Source organism: Anopheles coluzzii, chromosome X, assembly GCF_943734685.1.
Source record: "Anopheles coluzzii chromosome X, AcolN3, whole genome shotgun sequence".
Classification (NCBI taxonomy): domain Eukaryota; kingdom Metazoa; phylum Arthropoda; class Insecta; order Diptera; family Culicidae; genus Anopheles; species Anopheles coluzzii.
In genome coordinates, this window is record NC_064669.1 from 1,050,768 (window position 1) to 1,074,552 (window position 23,785).

Genomic DNA, 23,785 nt, shown 5'->3' on the forward strand with positions numbered 1-23,785 from the left:
CTCGCGCGAAGGGATTTTGTGTTTTTTCCGTTGGGTTTTCCGTTTCTCAGTTATATTAATATCTTTGCCCTCGCCGTCTACCCTACCCTGCCACACAACAATCCCCCCCCCCCCCCCTAACCCACCAACCCACCCACACGCATACACACGTACACTCACCGGTACACAGATACGTGCGCGTACACAGACACACATACACACACACACACAAACACACGTACGGACCGATAGATACCGTCTCGTTTGTCGCGCGCGCGTCTCTGCGGTTCCCCGCATCAATCCGGCTGGGCCCTCGACTGGTTGGTCGGGAGGAGGAGGAGGAGGTGTCCCTTGTCGGAGCCGAGCACCAAACAAATCGCCTCACCCCCCCCTCCTGCAAAGGTTCTTGCCCAATCGGGCAGCCAGCGCACCGCGGAGTGGACCGCACGCACCGACCACAGCCGGACCGAAGCTTGCCGAAAATCTCAAGGAAAACGGTTACGCACCGCGACGGCCGCCCGTTAGCAGGACGGGGGCAGCCCGCACCGCCCGACACGGCCGGACCCCGGGTGAGTGAGAGGACGCGCGCAAGAGTGTGTGTTGTGCCGAAGCGAACGTCCGCGACGTCGTCGTCGTCGTCGCTGTCGTCGTCGCTGTCGTCGTAGTCATCGGTGTCGCGAGCCACCACGGACGGGTCTCTGTGGTTTGCAGGGCAAACAGGCGAGTGCAGTTGCAGTTGCGTCGCTTCCGGCGGACGGAGGCGCGTTTCCCAAGATCAGGCAGTCACGGCGAGATTAGAAGCACGCCGCGTCGGAGAGGTGTGTGTGCGTGTGTGCGTGTAAGAGCGGTGTTTATTGTTTGTCCGGTACGGTGTACGGAGTGCGTGAAGCGGTCCGGAGGTGTCCCAGCGAGTGTCTCCACGAGGGAAGAAGATCCTGAAGTGTAATCAAGCGGTGCAGGTGGTGGCTAGTAGTGGTGGTGGTAGTGAACATTCCGACGGCAACGATCTGACCTCGGTCGGTGGTCCTTCATCATCTACACACACACACACCCGCACCCCGCAGACACAGACACAAACACACACACACACTCTTGCAGCAGACACCCACACAGACCCAGCCTAGCCTCGACTGCCGTTGTGTGTGTCATCGCGTGTAGTTTCCGTGCGTCCCAGTGCGCTCAGGCACGTGCGTGCGTGCGTGTGTGTGTGTATCAAGTGCGTGCGAGTGTCAAACAAAAAAAAAAAAAAAAAATCGGAACCCTACTCAGACGGCACCGGCATAGATGTAGCAGTCCTCCGTCCTTTCTTCCCCTGGAGCTCCCCTGAACTGCCCTCCTCCGCATGTACGCTCCTGCCCTGCTCCGGTCGGCCATAAACTGCCGCTCCAGTCAACACGCACACAATCAACGCACGGCGGGTATGCGGAGCTAGAAGAGCATCCTCTTCTCCTCCTCCCTATCTTCCCCATCCCCCTCTGGTTGGTGTCCTGAGACTTCTTCGTGGGTGTCTGGGGCCTGCCCTGCCCTAACCAAACCAACCAAAACACCACAAAGCCTTTGTCGTCGTCAGCCAAAGCCGTCGTCGTTGACACGCGGGCCCCCCCGCCCCCCCCCCCCCGCACAAGGCACCAGGACGGCGTCGGAACTGGCGCTAGCGCACCGGGGTCAGCTTTGCTCCGCCGGGCTGCTGGATGCGGCCGGAGTGCCGCCCGGCTACGAACCCGACCCCCTCGCCGTTAGCCCGGCTATGCACAGGTAAGGGAGCTGCTTGGTTAGCGCAGCAAAAGGCGAAAGCGGGGAGGGGGGGGGGGGGGAAAGTGTTTACAGTCGGAGTCGGAGTGCAAAGTGGTTGCGATATTTATTGTCCACGCATGTTTACGTTTGACGGGGCAGCTGAGCGAACGAGCGCGAGTGGGGCGATTGCTCTGTGAAGGCAATCGCAGGCATCAGGAAATCCTGAAGTCGGCTCCAGGAAGTCCTTCGAAACATCGGAATTTCGATTATTTTTTGGGAATGCGTGTCTCTCATGTAACTTTCGACTTGTGTGTGTGTGTGTGTGTGTGTGTATCTTCTTAGTAAGTATGTGTGCTTGTGAGGGTGCATGTTTTGGTGGTGACCCAGCGGCTCCCCCTTCCTCGCTACTGCCTCCCAAAAACCGTTCTTGCTCGTTCGGTGGGTGACAGTTTCAAAAAGAGAAGAAAAAAAAACGCCAACAAGCACACACACACACACACACACACACACACACACACACTTAAATAACAGTAATGTGCTCGGTAATGTTTGTTTTTACGGGGCAGCCCCGTCCTTGTACGGTGGTGTGTGCGCACGCGTGTGCGCCCCCATTCGCCCCATACCCATACTGTGTGCCGCTGTGTGTGTCGCTCTGTCTCTGTGGCGACGTTGTGTTTTGCGTATGATACGACGAGCTGTTGTTGTTGTTGTTGCAGCGGAGCATACACACGCGGTGCACGGATGCTGCAGATGCACTTTTGCTCCCACTCTCCCTCACCAGCCCCCCCCCCCCCCCCCCCCTTCTCGCTCTCTCTCACACACACACACACACTGCTTTATTTTGCACCGCGCTGCTGGTTACGAAACGCACCGTCGGCCGCGACCTGACCGACACGGACGCAGAGGGATTTTTGCCCGTTTTTTTTTGTTTTGTTCTTCCCCTTTTTTTGCGTTGGGTGGGTTTTCTTGACGAAGGTTCGACACACCAGTTGTTTTCCATTGCTTTTACTCCCCCCCCCCAACTTTTTTTTCGAAACAGAAAAACCTTCAAAATACGCTCTCCCCTCCTACCTCCTGCCGCTTTTGTTTGCATTCACGTTTCGGGGCCGCACACAGCCACACACAAGGCGTACTGCATTCCGTTACACACCAATACATACCGCGGCTTCCTTCAACCTCCCATCCCTCCCATCATCACCACCCCTTGTACCATGCTACGCACTTTCCCACACTGCAGTGGGTGCAGTTTTTCCTTTCCTCGATGTTCTCACAACCCCCCCCCCTCCCCCCCTCCCCCCGCGCCCCTTCCCGCGTTGCAACTGCAGCCCGAAATGCGAACCGCCAAGTGTGTGTGTGTGTGTTCGCGAGCATTTGTTTGTTCGGGTATGTGTGTGTGTGTGTGTGTGTGTGCGCAGTTTTAGGGATGCTGAGTGTGGGAAAAAAAATGAGTGGAAGAAGAGTGTACGAGCGACACACACACACACACAGAGCGTGCAAGAAGCAATACATCTTTCGCAGGGCAGAACGAATTTCAGCCTCGCCGCTTGACGGGGCGGTCGTAACCCGTTGGAAAAGTGCTTTGGCGAAGATTGGCGGAGGGGTGGAATGGTGAGTGCAATGGGGGAAGGGTGGTAGGGTTGTAAGAAGGAAACGGGAACGATGCGAAAGGCGGGATGGCGCGAGGGCGGCAGCGAAACTGCACCAATATTTTTCCTTGACATCTCCCCTCGCTCCACCCGGTGACACCTCCCCCCCCCCCCCCCACCACCGATGTTTGTGTGTGTGTGTGTGTGTGTTTTTTTTTTAGTTGCGCGAGATGCACGCGAGAGCAAACCGTGCGATGGGGGGGGGGGGGGGGGGGGTTTGGGAGACGGGGGAAAGGGTTTCGCGAAAAATCTATCGTTCGACTGACCGCGCCGCGCCTTTGCCCTTTTCGGCACGAAGCGGGCTGCGGTCCTGCTGCGGTTTGTCAATTCCGGGTGTCATCTGGTTTTGAGCGCGCTGCGCCCGCGATCAAGCCCCCGTGTCTCGTGCCGCTCCCCTCCTGAACCCTCAACCCCCACCCTACACATTCGCTGGTACAAGCGCTAAGAGGGAACGGCCGCTGGCCGAGGTGACTCTATTTTCGTCCAAACGCGCTTGCGAACGCTGTTTGGTGCATGTGTATGCGCTTTTGGGGTGAGGAAGGGGGGGGGGGGGGGGGTGGGGGGTAGGAGAGGAGTGTTGTCGGAGGTTGTTTTGCGCGTGGGGAAGAGTGGACCCGGGCCTGTGCCCGTTGTATGCATCACCGTTGCGATGGATCAGCTGATCGCAGATGCCGTTTTTTTCCCGCGCCGAAATGCAAAACCGCAAGCAAAAGGAGGCGAGCGAAGGTAGCGTGTAGAGTGCACCAGAAGTGTTGGAAGTTTTGCTCAGCTACACTTCTGCGCAAGTAGCCACAAATTACGGTTTGTTGGTTTTTTGTTATTTCTCTTCTACGTCAGTAAAGTGACAGTCGTTGCCCTTAAATTGGTTTTTCAGCTAGCAATAGTTATATTTTAAATTCCAGCACTAAATTGTTCATTACTAGACTTAAAATGAACAATTTTGGAGAACCCGGTTTCCGGTTAAATAAGGTTATGATGCCTTAGAATGATGCATATAATGTGACACGCTGTGAAAAATTTTAGCAACAACGGAACAAAATAATAAATTAGACATTATAATAATTTAATTTAAATATAAATCATGTTTTCCGGTTCAACACATAAACTCCTTATCATTTGATGCATTAACTGATTGCTTTCCAATTTGATTTTGGTAGGAATTAAACCCTACAGCAAACCTAACTTTTTATTCTCAATTTCGTGCTACCTCTAACCACTGCTTAAGGTGTCGGAAAACGGGAAACCTTGCCGTTCGCGGGATGGCTTGTACAACGGGCGGGGGAGAAGGAGAGGGAGCGGGGGGGGGAGGAGGTGAGGGGCATTTTTTGTTACGACCAAAGAGGCACTTTTCCTACCTTTCCTACTATTTTTACAGGGAAAACCCGAAAATAGACACTCAAGGCACACTCTCTGTATTGGTTTTCGACGTATGACTGGGGCAAAGAGAGGACCGAGAGGGGAGGGGGTGCGTTTTCAGATGCGACGTTGTAAGTGGTCCGGTGCAGTTTGCACCATGCATTAACTCGCAGACCGCTCCCCCCTCCCCCCTCCCCCCCCTCTTCTCCCCCTCAAGCTGAACCGAAGATTGATTTATGATCTCGTTACTCAACACGCGTACCTGCCGTCTGAGAAGCTCTTCGCTGGTTCCAGAGCCCGAGCGCTGGAGCTCTCCACTCCGGCCTGCCTGGGGAGCAATGAACGCAAACGTTGGACAGCAATCAACACCACCGCGAGAGCCGGATTTACTACGTCGGGTGTGTTTCGTGTTTTGCGCGCACTTTTTCAATGTTACGGTGGACCAGCGTTTGGGCGACGGGTTTTTGGCGTTTGGCAGACTATCCCCGAAGACTATCCCCCTCCGCTGCCGGAAGCCGGATGCAGCGTGTAGTACGTTGCACGGTTCCATCGGGCGCCATCCACTTGGCAGCTGCTCCACGGCGCGGTGTTGGCCACCGCACGGCCCGAGCGCACACCGGTTTGGCAACATTCCTACAGGTCGCCCCGCCAGATCGGCGAGCTGCACAAAGCGGGGGGAGAGAGAGAGAGAGAGGGGGATGGTGAAAAGATGCGTCCGACCGACCGGCCCCCCCCCCCCCCCCCTCCCGGGACGGATGGAAACACGCACGCACCGCCACTGCGGGGAGGCAGTGGGCTAATGTCATTGTCTGGTGCGCGTACCGCGGCCTCGAAGCCGATGCCAAAGGTCGGTACGAGCGCGCGCGAGCGCCAGACGGGTACACTGTAAGGGTTTTGTTTTGGCGGCAGCTTGCAGCGACCCCGAAAGCGACCCCTATCGCCATCGCGAATGAATGGAAGCGGTGGATGGACTAGAGGGGATTGGTGGGGGTGAATGTGCCACTGTGTGCGGGGAATGATTCATCCCGATGCTCTCGGGTGCAGCAGCAGCAGCAGCAGTAGCATCCCGAAAGTTGTCGGTGTTGCGGTTCGCTTTCGGGCGCCAGTTGGCACCGTTCGCGTGTAGATGGCGCTGGCGCTGCTTGGGAGATTACAAATTACAGTAGCGCGCGACAGCGTGCCGTTTGACCGTTGGCGTGGTACAATGGAGGCAAACATTTGGCAAACAATTCACTGCTGCTGCAACAGCTCCGTTTACTCATTGGTTATTAGGTTTGATTGAACAATAAGTGACATTTAGATGTTGGCCATGGAAGGGAGCAGTTTAAGGAGATCCATAGAATCCATTGGACATGAACCTTTTTTCCGAAACTATCACCTACCAAGTATGGATGAGCTATAGTTCTGAGTAAGAGTGAGTGAACCATTTTAATTTGATATGATGTCAAGCTATGGATTCAATTCTGCCGGAAGAGTATTTTACGACTCTTTTGCGATTCAATTCATTCACCCTGCGAACTGACGACCTCTAATTCATTCACGGAAGGTCTGTTTAGGCATCGAGTGAACGTGAAGGTTTTTTTTTATTGATTGAGTTTGAGTTTGATGAACGATTTTATCCAAGCAAATACGTACACAATAAAATGTTCTATGTTTTGTTATGTTATGTCCTATATTTCAATGATTTTTTTAATATTCTCGAATTACAGCAACCGCTTTGCAAGTCGGATCATCAAGCATAAACAGTTTAAAGTTGCTACTGAGCACCAGGAATCTTATTGTGTTGGTTAGCATAATTAGTTGCCTAGCTGAACCTGGTTCGTTTTGTCTTGATTATCTCCGTTCCGAATCAGTGGTGAATCGTGTCAAAATCTAGGCCCCTAAGTGGTAATATGAGACGGGATTCTTTCAAATCATTAGAAATACACCTTTACTTTAACGCCTTAACACTTCATTGGTGTGCAAGTTTGCAGTTGTGCATCAGAACCATTTTGATTATAAGTGAATTTCGAAGGATTTAATCACATCATGCTTTGCCTAAATGGAATTGTTGCCTTGGTTGCGCTAGCTTTATGATGTACCGTTTTTTCTATATTATAGTATATTATTGAATAATAAATAAATAGAAAATGGAGGAGTATAAAACCTGTTTCAAGGACAAGCTGTCTGTTGATCTCGGGGCATAAGCAGCTGCTAACTCCGCAGCAAGGTTGATTTATCTCTAACTCTGATTGAAACCACCATAAAGTGTGATTTACAGGGTTTTCCAGGGGTTCTCATAGTTGTGGGACACTTCCTCGACTCTTTCTTATGGGAAATGAACTTCATATGATGGAAATTGGAGTCTATGGCACCCTTTTTGGACAGGCTTCTTGGACATTCCTATTGGATTTGTCCAACAAGGATGGTATAGAGTCCAATTCCCATTACATTAAATTCATTTCACTTAAGAAAGAGTTAATAAAGCGTCCCACAGCTATGAGAACTCCTGGAAAACCCTGTATTTCATCTTCTACTTGCACACTTGTGGATAAACAATTGCGTCGCAGTGAATTGTGATGAAAGTTTGTCTTTGTTAGATGTTAAGCCACTATTTTATGCTATTTCCGACGGTTCTATGGTACCTTCGTTAGGTTACGCGACCTAACAACATGTCCCTTATCGGTACAGGACTTGTTTAAGTTATTTTACATTCCTTCAATCGTTGATGGTGCCTGTGATAAAACAAAACTGCAAATCGTAAGAAAGAACCGTGAAACGAGCGAACTATTGAAAGAGGCACAAATCTGTAGGTTTCATGTTTCTTTGTTGAGGGAACATTTTCGGACGCGTTTGGTAGGCTAGAACGGATACAGCAACGGAGTTATGGGCAAAAGCGCACACAGTTATATCAGCAATTGTGGCAAGCTGCAATTAAATGACGATACACACAACTGATTTTAATAATCTTTCAGAATAGTAGTTTGAATAGCTTACAACGATTGAAACGAATGTTGAGATATTTCAACGATGATTGAGACATAGCTTAGTGATAATTCCCACCGAAGATTTAATACAGTATGTTGAACGCTCAAAAAGGCTTCGGAATCAACTAAAATCGTGTTATTTCACAAGTATTTGATACCAAGCTTGAACGTGTCGCTTTCTTCGTAAATGTTGTCATCAGATTGACTGTCAAGTGTGAATATTTGATGTCTTTGCTGGCCGCCATACCATAAAACACATCTATAACTCTGTCATACGCCTTGCCTAAGAGTATTTTTGTCCAATTTCTATCTCCAATGTCCCACCAGAACGATCATCTTTCGCAGTGAACACAGTTTGTCCAAATTGTCCACGAGACACATTAAGCACTATCGCACGAAATGATCTACTTCTGCGAGCGACACGCGCGTTTAATGCTTTGATGCAGCTAGCTTGGACAAGTAGTTGGTCGCAGTAAGCGGGTCGTCGATGTGGAACAAAGTGGAGTGGTTTTAAGGAAGCAGTTAAAACGACACAACAGTACACTACACAGTACACAGTACAATACACACCAATTATACAAGATGCATTTTAATAAGGGAACATAAAAGCAAAAACCACTGACTAAAGCAATGATAATAGCTTTGTTTTAAGTTTTGATGGGCAGATTCATTAAAAGGGTAATTAGTTACCTTTACCTCTTACCCCAATCTCCTCATATTGCCATTGTGAATAGCAATATTAGTAACATAATTTTCCGTTACTTTGAAAAAAATAACACACATATTAAGCTGAACCTTCTTAACCTTGGTTTTGCTGAGGTTTGTATTTGCTCATCATGAAAGATTTAAAATATGAACCGTTCAAAACTATTCGAAAGTTTAAAAAACGGTCCCAAAGATTAACATAACTGAGAGCAAAAAGGAAGCTGTCATGTTACAAACCAACGTAGCAGACACTAACATTTCTATTGCACACATGCCAAATGAAGGGTCTTAGTTTAAAAATTCGTGAAAGCGATATTGTCTTGGTTTAAATGTCATTTAACGTTTCGTAGCTTGATCTAATCTTGATTCATCAATTACTTCTTCCAGATCCGCTACCATGGACTCGAAAGCAACGATAAACAAGGGCAATTTTCTCTCACAGGTAAGAGGGACACTCACCGTGTCGCTTGTGTATGTTTCCGCATCACGTATGTGCACACGAAACTAACCATCCCATTCCACTTCACACATCCATCCCACAACAATCATACAAAACCTTCACGCAAAAACAGAACAAAAATGTAATCGAAATTAATAAAAAAAAAACACTTTATTCGTAGTACACCGTATAGCGCTTTCCACATCACTCACGCCACAGCCGAGTACTTCCGCCGTCGTTCTTTCAGCAGCGGCAGCGGGATCAAAATTAAACGAGAAACCAAACCAGACCCAAAATTAAACGAGAAACCCAGCAAAGCAAAAACGCCCAAATTCAGCGTTTTCCGGCTACACACATAGACACACACACACAAACATATACACATTGGCCGTACATGTCCCGAGTGCCGTATGATCCGGAAGGTGTGAAGTGACCTGGTGACTGGGAAGCGGACCCTTGCTTGCGGGGGGGGGGGGGGGGGGGGGGTGATTGGGCTTTCCGCTTGTTGACGTGCTGGCTTTGCTTGCATGGTGCTGCCTGCGCTGTTTCCTGTTTAATGCGCGTTAAATCTTGAAGAGGCTTAAGGACTTTTAACGACCCGATTAATAGGCGAACAATGGCCACTGTTGGTTGAGGCAGCTGGAAGCTGGTAGATGGAAGGTGTATTGCCCCCACAATGCCGACACAAACGAGATTCCTGACGGTGTTGATTGCTTTTTGCAGGAATTGTGGAAGAACGGTGCATGCTTTATTACTGTTTGTTTTCTTTTCTTTATATTTTTTTTTTCCTCGGAAAATACTCCTAAGGAAATACAGCCACTGGATAACATATAGGATTAGGTAACTGTTACAATTGTCTCATAATTAGCTAAATCGTGTAATTGTCCAGACTGTTGTTATGGAGAAAAGGACATTTTTCTGAAACATGTTGTACAAACATTTTGCTGTTTTTGCTACTTTGGAGCGTGGCGTGGAGAGTGGGCATTGAAATTGCCATGTAAGATCCAAAACTGACTAAGCAAATAGGTACAAAACTGAAAGATTAAACTCCAACTTATGCTAAATTAAACTCGAAAGCTGAAATTTTTATCCGAGAATAGAGCTAGAATGGAACTGCTAGTACATTATTATTATTATGTGTTACTGTTCTTGACTGCAGTAGCGCCTAAGCCAGGTCGTAATGATTAGGTTATGGTGAATGTTAACACACCAATGCTTTTGATCAACAACAATGGCCCCTCGTACCAGGAAAATACACAATAATAGTGGTGTTATTTTCGCTCGGTCGTCTCCCATCACCAGCAGCCAAAACATCAAACAACAAACAATACACTAATCGAGCAGTTTGGGCTTCGGTCGAATTGAATTTAAAGACGTGCTGATCTAATCACTTCATTCTTTCTCGTTCTCGCGCTCTTTCTCTATCTTTCTCGCTACGAGTGGCATAAGCTTAGTTCAATTTTGCTTCCCATTTTGTTCCGAAATGCAAATAAACGTTCCGCTTACGCATTAGCCCCCACTTCCTTACGGCACACGTGCCCTCCCATCCCGGCAAAACCAATTGTGTTGGGCTGCAATTGCTTGCAATTAGTTTGCTCGTGCAGGTTCACAGCCCGCTCATCCCATTCCCGTCCGTATTTCCCTGCTTCGGGCCTTCGAAAAGATGTGCCAAATAGATTTGCTTGCGTTTTCCAACTGCTGCATTCCTCTCTACAACTCGATTTTTATGGGTGTGTGTGTCCGTTGTATGTCTGTGCGTAGATGTATTTTTGTTTTGGGTTTTTGCTATTGAACGTAGGCTTTCTTCTTGTCCGGTGTAATCTAACAATTAAAATTTCTCTCCTCACTCTCATATCTTTCTCTCTCTCTCTATTTTCTCCCAAAACTGAAAATCACACCACCATAACATCACCATATCACAGCAGGAAGATTTTCATCCCTTTATCGAGGCGCTGCTGCCGTACGTGAAGTCCTTCAGCTACACCTGGTTCAATCTGCAGGCGGCGAAGCGGCGCTACCTCAAGAAGCACGAGAAAAAGATGACGCACAACGAGGAGAACAAGTGCAAGCGAGACTTTCAGGTAATGAGTGGTATAATAGGCATGATTGTATCATTGTGTGTGTGTGTGACTGTGTTGTTTTTTCCTCCGTTTCTGGGTAGCACTAGCTATTATCTGGCTAGTGAGGTCCATGATGTGTTTGGTCCTTCGAACCGGATTGGAACGGTGACCAAGCGTGATAGAGCCGTTAGAGACACGGGCTGTCATCCATATGTTGTGGGATGGATGGATGGTGGGCCTTGATCCGTAGGGACTCGGAACTCTCTCTCTCTCTCTCTCTTACTCTCTCTCTCTCTCTCCCACACCATATGACGCCTTCCCCGAAAGGGGCTCGAAAAGCCCAATTCCAGCCCGAAGTGTCGAAAGTGTTTCATGTTACCGACGCCTCGCAGGCAAGTTTCAGGGCAGCTTTTGAGATCATAGATACGGCCTCCCTTGCCTCCTAATAGATAGTATTAACGATGTTGATGATGTGGATGATAGACACTTTATTTGTCAAAAGTCGAGTGGTCTAACTTCGTTATCTCCTTCCCCCTGTTGCCGCTTGCGCTCGCCCCCTTTTTGCGAAAGCCAATTGCATCATCTCAGCCCACCGCCGCCTGTCCCTGCTGCTGTGGGACGGGGTGCCTTCGGGCTTAAATATATACAATTTCACCACCAAGGGGTCGCGCGGGCTGTGTTGCGGGTGCCAAAAAAACCCGGCGTCCGTGCGGTGGGTTGCTGAGGCTGGAAGCAAAAGATTCGGCAAAGCGCAGTCACCAGCCAGAGTGGTTGTTTGCCACACACACACGCAGTCGGCAACGTATCAATGATAGCGCCAATTATTCAATTTATCTATTTTTCCCTAGTCGAAGGCGGCGTGGCTGTGCCTTCGGGAAGTTTGCAAACCCCAGTAGTAGCGCGGCCGAAACCGGAGCCGCCGGTTTCTTTTTCTTTCGTTTCTAGTTGCTCTGCCGATGGGCGATGGGTTCGGGTTACCGTCAATCTTTCCACCCGCTACGGGCGATTTGTGCTCGCACGCATAAGTTAAACACTTTCCAAACTCACCCGTCTGCCATCGAACCGAGGTGTCGGAGGGTAAAACGGGGTTCCCTCCGCTGCAAATAGCTACAGCAGCTCGTGTGTTTTGCGATTGTTACTGCCACTTGGTTGGTTTAATTTCATTAAAAGTACAAGGAAAGCGCTGCCACCACTATGCTCCCTGTGGCACCCTGCACTGCGGAGCTCTCGATGCAAAAAAGGAGCAAAATAGCAAAAACACCACCCGCAGGAGGGTTCCCCGTCTGCCGGCCGGTTGATGTCGCGCGCCTTTGATGTTTGCGCGAGGCTGATGCGTTTCGGCTAATTGCTTTATTAGCGACGCGGTGGTGCAGCGCTAAGTAAATAACAGCGCCCGGGGAGAAGCATTTATTTTCCAATTACCCGGCTGGATGAAAGGCAATTTGCATGCTTTTAGGCGTACGGTGTGTTCGGGCCGGATCCTTGGGCGCTACTGCGCCGGTGCCAGCAAACGCGGAACATCGACGGCGGCCGTCTCTAGGGGTAAGCAGAGAGGCACGCGAGGAGTGCGGGAAGCAGTTCTATGTGACAGTTTCTTTTTCCATGCGCTATTGTCACCTCCGTCATCGATCGATCGATGCCCTGGAAGCGGGCGTTCATCCGTCAGACGGAGCCATCGCCTTCGGCGGTACAAATTATCTGCCAACTGGTCCGCCGGGCTGCCGAAGCCAACCCAGTCGCCGACTAAACGGTAACAGCTTTTCCCATGGGACGGCATTGCGTACAGTGCGAATGTGGGGAAGCCACAATAACCGCTAATCATTGAATAATGCGTGCACATTGCCTAGCTACAGGCGCGCTATCCCTCAATCCATAAGGACGGCTGGAGTTTTTCTCTCTCTCTCTCTCTCTCTTTTGCTGCCGTTCCTTTTCCCTGGAGGCTGGTGGATTACAGTGGCCTAATCGGCTTGCAGCTTGGTCGAGCTATTCGATGGTAGCAACTTGTGTGTGTGTGTGTATGTGTGTGCTGAAGAGTGGCTAGTAGTGGTAGTGGAGCTGCTGCAGTTGCCCGAATTGCGTTGCAGGGCGTGTAGGTTGCACCGGAATCGCCAGTGACATATGAGCAGGAAGTATCGCGCATACTACTGCAACTGCTGGTCCCAGGCCCATGTACCCGGACCAGCGATACCCGCCCAGTATTGAAGCGAAAGCTACAGCTTGGCCCTCTCTTTCTCGCCGCTTTCGTTAAAGGGTTTGGACTGGCACCGTTTTGGTGTAAAGAGTAGCAAACTTCGGACCACCACCAGCAAGTAACGCTCGGTTCATCGGTTGTCTCTGTTTATTTATGAAAACGTAACTGTTTATTAAGATATTTCTCGCACCAGAGCGAATAGCCACTGTTAAAAGCGCTGTATTGCTATGTGAGCTGCATACATTTGGGCGTTTACAACACAGTGGACTTGTTTCGACTTCGTAAACAGCTTATGCGCATACATTTATACCATTTCAACAAGTAATTTCACTCTCTCTCACACACACACATACACACACACACACATACTCTTAACTCGTTGAAAACCTATTCATTCGCTCTTTGTTTTTTTTTTTCGCTACGCGCCCGCATCCAGAACGAAAATCCGGAAACAAAGCAGAAATGGGCCGCCCGACTGCTGGGCAAGCTGCGCAAGGACATCACCCACGATAGCCGGGAAAACTTTGTGCACTGCATTTCGAAGAAGAAAACCTCCATGTGCATCCTCTCGAACCCGGACCAGAAGGGCAAGATGCGGCGGATAGATTGCCTGCGCCAAGCGGATAAGGTTTGAGCAGCTTTCTCTCTCTCTCTCTTCCTCTCACTCTCTTTCTTTTTTTTTGCTTAAAAAACACTCTTCTAATCCGTCTGTATTCGCTGCAAAATACTGATCTCATCGCATCTCTTTCGCAGGTCTGGCGGCTCGATCTGGTGATGGTGATCCTGTTCAAGGCGATACCGCTCGAAAGCACCGACGGCGAGCGGCTGGAAAAGGCGTGCTTCTGCACCAGCCCGAGCCTCTGCATCAACCCGTACCACATTCAAGTATTAATCAAGGAGCTCGACCTCTACCTGGCCAACTTTATCAAGTGTAAGTGTTGTCCGTCTGTCACACCGGAATCCGGTTCGAAGGACCAAAAGCGTTGGACGAGTGCGCTACTTTACATGCTGCTTTGGCGGAAAACTCCGGCCGTTTTTGTCTCTCTCTCTTTCTCTCTCTCTCTCTCTCTCTCCCTGTTGGTCCAGGAAGAGAAGTTAAAACAATGGGGGATAGGGGGAAGCTTGGGGAGGCTTACAGCTAATGGCCGCCCGCGTGAAACCCGCGCTGTCTTGTGATGTTTGCCGCTCGCGTTCTGTTGCCGAACTGCCGAAAAGGGCGGGTCCCTGACGGGGTTTTTTTTTCTCTTCTTCTGCGCTGCTCCGTCCCTCTGCTTCTCCGCTCTATTCCGCTCCCAGTCCGGCTAAGGAGACCTTAAAAGCTAACAAAAACAACAACTAATGCGGCCCTCAGCCCGCCCCACACTCATACCCAGCTCAACATCCAACCGCGTGCTGGACCGAAACTGCTCGCCGCAGTAGCCGCCTTTGCAATTCCTTTAAGATATCGACACTATGTTTAGATGATTTGACAGAAACATTTCCTCAATTTGGCGTACACCTAAGATCCCCTCCACCCTCCTGGGAGCCCTTTTCCGGAGCTCACACTTCACCATCGCCGCACGCGGGCTTTCCCTTCATCCCCATTCCAATAGGAACCGTTTTATCAAGCGCCGGCGGTAAAGGCGTTTATTACAAAGGTCCGATCGTCGGCGAGCCGATCAATCGATAGGCATCGGAAGAGAGACTGTGCGTGTGTGTGTGTGTGTAGATCATGCACACGCGCCCGTGCCTCCGCGTGCCTTCCTTTCTCACATTTTATGTTTTATGTTTTACCTTCTTTTTGGTTGTTGTTGTGTGTTCGATCGCTGCTCGTGTTTTTGCGGCTTTTAAAAATCAATTATCTATCGCTCCTGTCGCTCTTTCCCCACCCACGGGACGGGGGGAGGGGGCAGGGGAGGAGGAGAATGGGAGGTATGTTTGTGTGAGTGGGTATTATGCTCACATAAAGCCCTGTTGTTTTATACTGTTCCATCCTTCGCTCCTGCACCTCCATTTTCAGTCTTACGTTCGATGTCTTAATATTTATTTTCTTCTCCACTTTGTTGGTATTTCGCCTGTCTTTCGTGCGTGGAGGCATGGTGTAACCAGGGAAGGATGGGAGGGGGGAGGGGGGGGGGATGGGGGGCTTAGAGTAAAGCCGCGCCAAAAGGTAGTGCGCGCGAGTGCCGGCATCTGGACTGTCCGGGATGTTAAGTGATTTGAGGTTAATAAAAAAAACAAAGAGCAAAAATACCGCCCGGGCCAATAATCATGCGGCCAGTTCTTCCTGCACGGGCGGAAAAAGGGTGGCCACCCTGCGCATCGGCATCACTTTCACTGCAGCCGCCGCCAAGCGCAAATAGAGTCGTATTTTCCCCTTTTGTTTAAATACGGTTTCGGTTTTGGCCGCACAGTTTTTCCTCACACGTTCTACAAAAAGGCAGACCGGTCCATTTTTTTTTTCGGGATCATCTAGCGCGATACTGTGGTTGTAGCAAGACAAATTGAAGAGAGAGAGAGAGCCGAAAGGGTGTTGAATAGTGCGGTAACACGTCAAACAAGACGCAAAAAACTTAATCTTACACTAACCGGCGGTTGGAAACGGGGCTTTGCTTTTGCACGTTTGCACGACTCCGTTTCCTCCGTGCTTGATGAGCAGAACTAGCCCCACACATCGCCTCACTCACGCATCTAGCTGTGGGGCGGAGGAACGGATTTGCTAAGCCGGAATTACGAAAATCACGAACCGCGGAAAATGCGCTCCCTATAATCAGGGAAGCAGACCGTGGGGTGGAAAATAGCGTACGAGACAGGGCCCTCCGAATCGGCAGGCGGTGGCTGTTGCAAGTGTATGGTAGTGAATGGAAGGCACATATGCTCACATCCGTATTGCTATGCACCAACGCACATCCTACATCTTGAGCAAGTGTTGAGTATTACAGAATTTTAAAATTTTAAGATTCTACTGGAACACTATTTATAGAAAATTTAGGTTACTCCTAACGCTTCTTTACAGAGTTTTTCTTTACTCTCGCCGAGCATAGAAGAATTATACTACCTTTTTTGAGACAAACTTCTTGATTACTACTAAGCTCTTTTGCAACTGGACAATAATAAGTAAAATCATTGCAGCTATGGCAATTCCTTGCTCAAGACATATCTTCACTTACTTCCAATGCCAACGTCAACGAAGTCATGGGAGCTACCGAGATAACTGTGTGATGTGATCTGCAGAAATTGGCCGTTTACGAAATGAGTTTTGACGTAACTATGAGGCAGCAAATTCCCACCCATTTTTGGTTGTGTCCCATAATTTGTTAGGATCATCTCACAATTTATTGGGAGTTCAAAATTATCTGAGAAACACACAATAATTCGTGAATTGAATCATAAAAGAAAATTAGGAAACAAAAACCATATTTATTTGGTCATTAATATATGTGAAATAAGATAAAGCAAATTTAAATCATGCAAATGTTCCTAATATCCTCTACTTTTGGAGAAACAAACTGTACTACAAAGAATGATTGGTGCCACATAACCACTTACATTACCTACCTGCTTATCTAGGGACTATCCGATGATCTATTCGATATATGCGTCGGCTCCTACAAGGCCGGACGGTATCGATTCCCAAACAGACCTTCTTTCCCCCCACCAAGAACTTCAGACTTATCCGACTACCGATGGGTTGTAATAAGCGCAGGTTATCCTATAATGCCATATACATGGCATCTTAGCTATTTAAGCCAAGAATTAAACTTAAACCAATTCATCCTAAACTGAGTTGCGACTCCGGCTACCAAGATAACAATCTGTATTACCAGTACGATTTCCAAATGTTGCTTTGTACCATAATGCTTACAATCTCCGCTTGTGTTATATCAGTTACATTAACGAGTGTGTCTTTTATACTTACTTTTTGTTAGTGTTGAAATCTTCATCGTTAGAGCATTCATGAAAGATGTATTCCGAATTGTTATTTCATTTGTTGGGGCGGTCCCATGATCATGGGTTCAAGCCTAGAATGGACCGTCCCCCCGTAGCAAAGGATTGACTATCCGGCTGCGTGGTGATGAATTATGTCTCGAAAGCCTGTATAGGCCGGCATGTTCGCGTAGGACGTTACTCCAAATAGAACTCATTTGTTCTCTGCAGTCAGTGGTGCTAAAGTCACTCCTAACAAGATCTTTCCCAACTTCCAGAAACTGACCTTGGGCGTGGGTTATCGATCTCAAAACGAGCTTGCATGTACAAGCTTAACGAACTTCCAGTTGAATGGAAGAATATTTAAAACGCAAACTCCTTTTTTCCGGCAGGCGAACATCAGCATGCGTCCAGAAAAAGAGAACTGCAGTTCGTCCTCAGCTCATCTCGAAAGTTGCACGCTTGAATAGAGGATTGTATCACGTGCGATGTGATATTAAAAAAACGGCTTTAGGAAAAGTGTGTGCGATATTATGGTAAATTCATAACGTCACATTTATAACTTTATTGAGTGGCATCACAACAAACTTGAAAAGAAGTCTATTACTACTACTTTCGAATGCAGTATCCAACACACGGAAGTCGATAGCATGCACATTGTCCAAACAGAGCTACTTCTATCGTAATTATATTCCAGCAAAAACATTACCATCGCGAGAAAGAAAAACAAACAAACACCTTCGCCGAGAGCGCTGTGCCTAAAGTGGGCCGATCGAGTGCTACGGTGGCCAGATTCCCGAGACCCTATCGAGTATTGAATTGTTTTGCCATTAAAACAGTCCTCCCTTGTTTCTCCCCATAGCCATCACGGCACACCACGGCACATAAAAACACACACACACACACACACACACACACACACACACACACACACACACACATCCAACAAAATCTTGCCTTGTCATGGAATGTTGGCTTGTGTGTATATTTTCTTTTCCTTCCCATTTGCTGGCCGGTGCAACGCGGTTGCAACATTGCAGCCATTAGGTCGCGGTGCAAATTGTACCGACTCATGCTGGCCGGAGCTGTCTGTTTTACCGCGTGCGAGAAAACATACCAACAACCACTTCAAACTAAAACGGCGCGGTGGCTCAAAACAAAGACCAGAGTCGTTTTGGTGTGTTGCGGCCTCTAAGTACTTCTTCGCATTTTGGACCACGCCCGCCACCACCAGGACCACTGGTGTGTTGACGCTGTGTTTTGTTGTTGTTGTTGTTGTTCCTGCGCTATTCGGCACGTCCTCGTCCTCGCCTGAAGCCACTTGAAACGTCCGAAAAGGACCACTTCAGCGACACCTTCTCAATGTCTCGGAAGGATCTTTATTTATCTAACAAAAACCGGACTTTTCATTTCTTTTCACGGACTTCACGGCACGCACACGCGTATCCTGGCGGTTCCCGATTCCCAACTACCGGCGGCTTTCAATTTCGTGCCAAATGCTGGCACCGTGCAGGCTTCAGGTAAGCAGAATGCGTACGCTTTACTTAATCCCGGGGTGGGGTTCCCTTCCTTCCAATTCCTTGGGTTTGCGTGCTGAGCCGATTAGCAAGGCTTCGCTGCTGTGGAAAGCGGCAGACGAGACTACTCGACTCGTTCGCTGAAGTGTGCTTGATTTCATTTTAGCTTAATTACAATCGGAGAGCAACAACAACAAAAAAAGGGATTTTCTAAAGAGGAAATCTTGCACAAAGCGGAAGTCGGGAAGTAAAGTGGGACAATGAATTACGCACGCACTATAATAGTGCTCTTCTCTGCGTGGACCACAGCGTAAATTAGGCATAACAAGGGCACACACACTTATTTGAGCGTGTGTGATCAGTGTGCCATTTTGCTTATTAATAAAAAGTCCTGTCAAATGCTATTCAATCTCCAAACTGCTTGAAACATGTTTATCCTATCGGTAATATCGGGGCTTCCCTCCAAATTTCAGCGACGAGGAAAACCAGAGCGAAAAATCGCACAACAGCTCGCGGAAGTTCTCCAAAACCACCTCCAGCAACAAGGTGTTCAGCTACGACTTCATCGCACCGACCGGCGTCTTTACCTCGTCCGAGCTGTGGAGCATTACGCAGGGTAGGTTACCATCTTAGCTCACATCACTACACTACACCCTTAGCCTAGATCCGATCGTTGTGATTCTGTGATTCTGATACTGACTCTGACACACGCTGAGCATAGCGAAAGGTTGTGTCAAAATCATATTGTCTTGTTGGGGGATTTTTAGGTGGGACTTTTTTCTTTGCAGAGACCTTTCATTTTTTTTCTTCACAGCACACCAACACCTTCTGCCCGAGATCCAGATGACCAGATGACTTCAAGAGTCATCGAGGATCGCTTAGATCTTCCAGCAGAACATTCACACGTTTGCACTATCTAACGTATTGTTTTGTTTGTCACTTTCCTTTGCAATGGCACCGGGTCCGGAAGTCTGGAGCCATGTTTTGGAGCCCCCATCCGGAGAGGTCTGTTCCGCCGAGAGCTGGTAGCTTGGAAGAATCTGATGCCTCTAGCATGTCACACACTACTTACCGACGTTTCAATGAATTGGATGAAAAGTTTCCAAATTTCAAAAATAAAAAGATGAAATTAGATACGAATCTTTCGGATATTTTAGTATCAATATATCACACAGTCACACGCACCCATGATCAGACACTCACACACAAACAACACTCACACACACACATACATACATTCACCAATGAATATAAAAGCTAATAAAGAGGAAAGAAAACACTAACGCTGTGCACAGGTTTGTTTGTTTGGAGAAGGATAAAGGTAATAATATTTTGCTTTCGACTTTTCGATGAATCTAGCCGCATGCCCCGATCGTCCCTATCCCATTTTACTGGCGTCACTGTAACAAACGGTCAATGCGGTGTCTCGCCCGCGTAGCATAGTACATACAGCGAGAGAGAGGTGATTGTTTTTCTTTGACAAAACGTAAAATCTAAAAACCCTGAACGAACGACACGGGAAGCGGAATGGAATAAAGGAAACGGAAGATGCACATCGACACATTTCGGCACAGAACACTAACACTGGGCGGCTACTAGGCTCTAGCGAGGGGTAGGAGTGAGTGGGTGGGAATTATCCCCGTGTTAGGACCATCCTTACTGGTTGCTGGGGAGTGGGTAGGAATGAAAAAAAAAGCTGGGAAAAGAGGACGCTGCCGTGTTCCATTTTTGGGTGGCAGCGAGCGCACAAAAGGAAGCCATACACCCCTCGGGGTGCATCCCACGGGAGCACGGGAGCAGGGGAAAAAAATTAATCAACCAAAACCGCAGCAGCAGCTCACGGCAGGCCGCCTACCGGGCGGGCCATTTAATCCTTCCTTTGATATCGAAATTAATTTCCGCACGGAAGGAACACCTTAGCATTCGTGCTATGGAAACCGTTCGTTCCCCAGCTTTTTTCCCAGGAGGCACGGCTTACGGGCATGATAGGCGCAGCGTACGAGACGGGAAGCGTAGTGGGTAAGAAAAGAGGCCGAGTTGGCCAAGAAGGGAAGGAAATCCGCTTACAAAAACCGATAGTTGGTTGATTCGTATTCGGTCGGATGATACTCTAATTGTTTGATATACTTTATAATCCCGAACGACTCGGGCGGGAAAAAGGGATGATCCTTTTACACGTTAAAACCCTCGCACACACCATCCTCGCACGGTTTGCGGATCGTTTCACATCAATGGCTAACAGTCACATTCAATAATCGCGTGCGTAGGTGCGCGCGTACTTTAATATACATTTATAATATTTACGTACGTACGTAGGCTGCTTCTTCCTCTAGTTAGTTTGGCTTTTGTTTTACGAAACGGCTGGAGCGGAGGGGAGGGGGGGGGGGGTGAAAAGTGGGAAAGCGGAAGAAGAACGATGGCGAGATGGTTTAGAAAGAGGAGGAAAAAGAAGCTGCACGATGCACCCCGTGTATGGGGCGGCTGGTAAACGCTGGTGATCCTGGTCACGGCACCAAGCGTACGTGCAGCTCGCGCAGAGGATATGAAGGAATAGGAATGTACACAGTGAGGTTTAGATGGGGATTTAAAGGAACTTCTACTTGAGATCCTCGATAAATGTTTTCTCTCTCTTTCTCTCTCTCTCTCTTTCTACCTCTCTACCTTACTCTCTCTCTCTCTCTCTCTCTCTCTCTCTCTCTCTCTGTTCTCTGCTTATCTTACTCTCACGATCGCTTTACTGCTGGGGTGTTTTGGCGCCGTGCGGCGGCTGCGTCTGTGCCGGGCTCGTCTTTGGCGGCGGCAGCGGCGGCCCACCCATCACCAGCCCCCCCTGGCCGGTGTACGCGGGCAGCGGCGACGGGCTCTGGCTGGAGCTGGCGGGCGAACAGAGCCGGGGCCGCCGCAGCTCGTACGGTTCCCGGTCGTCCGCACCGTCGTCCGGGCGGAGCAGCGACTCCACATCGAACTGGCGCTTGCGGGAGAAGCTTTCCATCGTGTTGCGCATGATGATGGCCGCGGCCGTTGTTTGATGATGGTGGTGATGGTGATGGTGATGGTGTTGATGTTGATGATGGTGCTGATGGAGATGCTGCTGCTGCTGCTGGTGATGGTGATGCAGGAGGGCGGCGGCTTGCTGGTGCTGATGGTGCAGATGGTGCTCGACCGGGCCGCCGTCCCCGATGAGGGAGAGTTTACCGGCCGGAGGCTGGCCTGCTCCGCCGACTCCTCCGCCGCCGCCGCCGCCACCACCGCTCCCGACGGCTGCGGCGGCTGCTGCGGCCGTGCTCGAGCTGGCGGCGGCTGCGGCCGCCGCAGCAGCCGCTGCAGCTGCAGCAGCGGCGGCTGCCGCCGACGTTGCCGTCGCCGAGGCGGTCGAGCCCGGCCCGAGATAGAGCGCGGGATTGGTCAGCACCGGGTGGGGCGGCAGCACGGTGCCGGCCGACGGGGGCTGACCCCCATGAACGCCCTGCTGCCCTGCCGCCGCCGGCGGTGAGTTGATCGCGGGAAAGAACTGGCGCGGGCTGCTGTTGTCGTAGATGTCGTCGTCGGACGTGAGGCCCATGTGGCGGCGCACCTTCCGCTGGGCCTTCCGGCGCCGGAAGTCCCCCTTGAGGAAGTCCTCCACGTTCGCCGGATGGACCGCCCAGTAGTGGCCCTTGCCGTGGGCGCTCCGGCCCGCCTTGATGAAGCAGTCGTTCAGCGACAGATTGTGGCGGATGGAGTTGCGCCAGCCGGGGCCCCGGCTGCGGAAGTACGAGTAGTTGTCCAGGATGTGCTGGTAGATGTCGGACAGCACGAGCTTCTTCTCCGGCGAGCTGAGGATGGCGATCGCGATCAGCCCGATGTAGCTGTACTGGGGCTTCGGCGCCTGGGAGGAGAGCTTGCTGGCGTCGGCCAGCAGGGCGCTGCCGGCCGCGGCTGCTGCTGCGGCGGCCGCCGCCGCCGTCGCCGCATCGACCGGGTTCGGGGGCAGGGCGGGCTTGAAGAACCGGGATAGGGTGCGCGTGTCCGCGACAAAGTTGCCGTAGTTGAAGAACTGGTTCGAGCGGAACCGCTCCACCATCGCGTAGTTGTACAGCTGCAGGCTGTACTGGTCGAACTGCACCAGGTCCGCGCACACGTTCAACATGTTGGCCTGGCTTCTGGAAGGTGCCGGGGAGCGGGGGGGGGGGGGGGGGGGGTTGAGAGTGGACAGAGGGCAGATCAACCACCACTGAGGGCACCCTGGCACGGTCACTTGATTGCTGGTTGACTGTTTGCTGGCTACTTTCTGCTCGCTACTCGTTTCGGTTACGCACGGAAAAAAACAACGCCACGGAACACTGCACACACACACACACTCGTGGCACAAAACGTCACAGTGCAGGTCACACTAGCAAACACTCCAGTCCAATAGTCAACGGTACACTACACTGTAGGGATGCTGGCAAGGGGCCAATGCTTCGATCAATGCGAGCAAAGCGAGCGTCGTCACACACTCCGCACCGTACGCAGGATACGCGCGATCTAACCAGCTCGACCGTGGCCCGGGCCATCATTTGCCCAGCCTCGGCAGTCTGTGGGCTCAGCAGGGAGGAAGCAGGAAGGGCGCGGAACGGGCAGTGTCGAAGAAAACAAACATCGAACAGAAGAGCAGAGCAGAAAAAAACAACACAAACACGAGAAAAACAACAAACCAATGAACGCTGCCAAACAGCTCCCAGAACTCTTCTCACTCTCTCTCTCTCTCTCTTTCCTGTGCACGGGCGAGGCCCACCACACAGCATGCCGGCTCTTTTCTGCCACTGCTCTAGCACTCTCTTTCGAGAAAAAGCCATCCGAGGTTCGAGCGACCACGAAATCCACCATCCTGCCGTGCGGCGAAGCGCAACGACCCAGCACTGACAGTGCGTATGTGTGAGAGAGCGAGAGCGAGAGCGAGCGCGCAACGCGCACGGTTGTGTAGGAAAATATTTGCGCAAACAAAACGCACCCCAAACACGGCCAGCCCGCTGGCCAATCGGCGAGCGTTTGCGGCGTTGAGGCGACCGGCCACGCCCTACACTGCTAACGCGCGCCTCGCTTACGTACGCAACGGCGATGGCAGCGGCGACGGCAGCGGTGTAATGTATGTTTTTGTTTGGCGTGTACATAAACATAACCGCCCGTGCACGGCCTGGTGGGGGGGGGGGGAGGGGAATGGGTGAACGGGGGAACCCATTTGACGAAACATGACGGGTAAAACATAGCAAATTATTTTAAAACATTCATCATTTTGTCCCCCTTCCAGTCGGGGCTGCGGGGGGG

General features: G+C 50.2%; 2 protein-coding genes across 3 annotated transcripts; one reads left to right on the top strand and one right to left on the bottom strand.

The window, feature by feature from the left end:
• Positions 1 to 116: 116 nt before the first annotated feature.
• Positions 117 to 19,606, top strand: LOC120949581 (nuclear factor 1). 2 transcript variants are annotated; one of them, XM_040367013.2, is made up of 7 exons: positions 120 to 1,734; positions 8,774 to 8,828; positions 10,748 to 10,906; positions 13,513 to 13,704; positions 13,830 to 14,007; positions 18,496 to 18,502; positions 18,973 to 19,606. In XM_040367013.2, exons 1-7 carry the CDS (start codon positions 1,727 to 1,729, stop codon positions 19,130 to 19,132), a joined length of 759 nt encoding a protein of 252 aa, XP_040222947.2. In that variant the 5' UTR covers positions 120 to 1,726; the 3' UTR covers positions 19,133 to 19,606. The 2 variants fall into 2 exon arrangements, with proteins under 2 accessions (XP_049461422.1, XP_040222947.2); XM_049605465.1 differs by lacking the exons at positions 18,496 to 18,502; positions 18,973 to 19,606 and having other exon boundaries at positions 117 to 1,734; positions 13,830 to 15,163.
• On the bottom strand, positions 19,330 to 23,380 carry LOC120949300 (forkhead box protein L2). Its single transcript, XM_040366558.2, has one exon. The coding sequence runs from the start codon at positions 22,626 to 22,628 to the stop codon at positions 21,234 to 21,236; it is 1,395 nt and encodes a 464-aa protein (XP_040222492.2). The 5' UTR covers positions 22,629 to 23,380; the 3' UTR covers positions 19,330 to 21,233.
• Between the last annotated feature and the right edge of the window lie 405 nt (positions 23,381 to 23,785).

Bases quoted from the DNA above. Each gene is read 5' to 3' on its own strand.
- LOC120949581 (XM_049605465.1), top strand. The intron at 10,907-13,512 runs GTAATGAGTGGT...GCCCGCATCCAG, and splicing joins AGTGCAAGCGAGACTTTCAG to AACGAAAATCCGGAAACAAA. The intron at 13,705-13,829 runs GTTTGAGCAGCT...TCTCTTTCGCAG, and splicing joins GCCTGCGCCAAGCGGATAAG to GTCTGGCGGCTCGATCTGGT.
- LOC120949300 (XM_040366558.2), bottom strand. From the start codon at position 22,628: ATGTTGAACGTGTGCGCGGACCTGGTGCAGTTCGACCAGTACAGCCTG.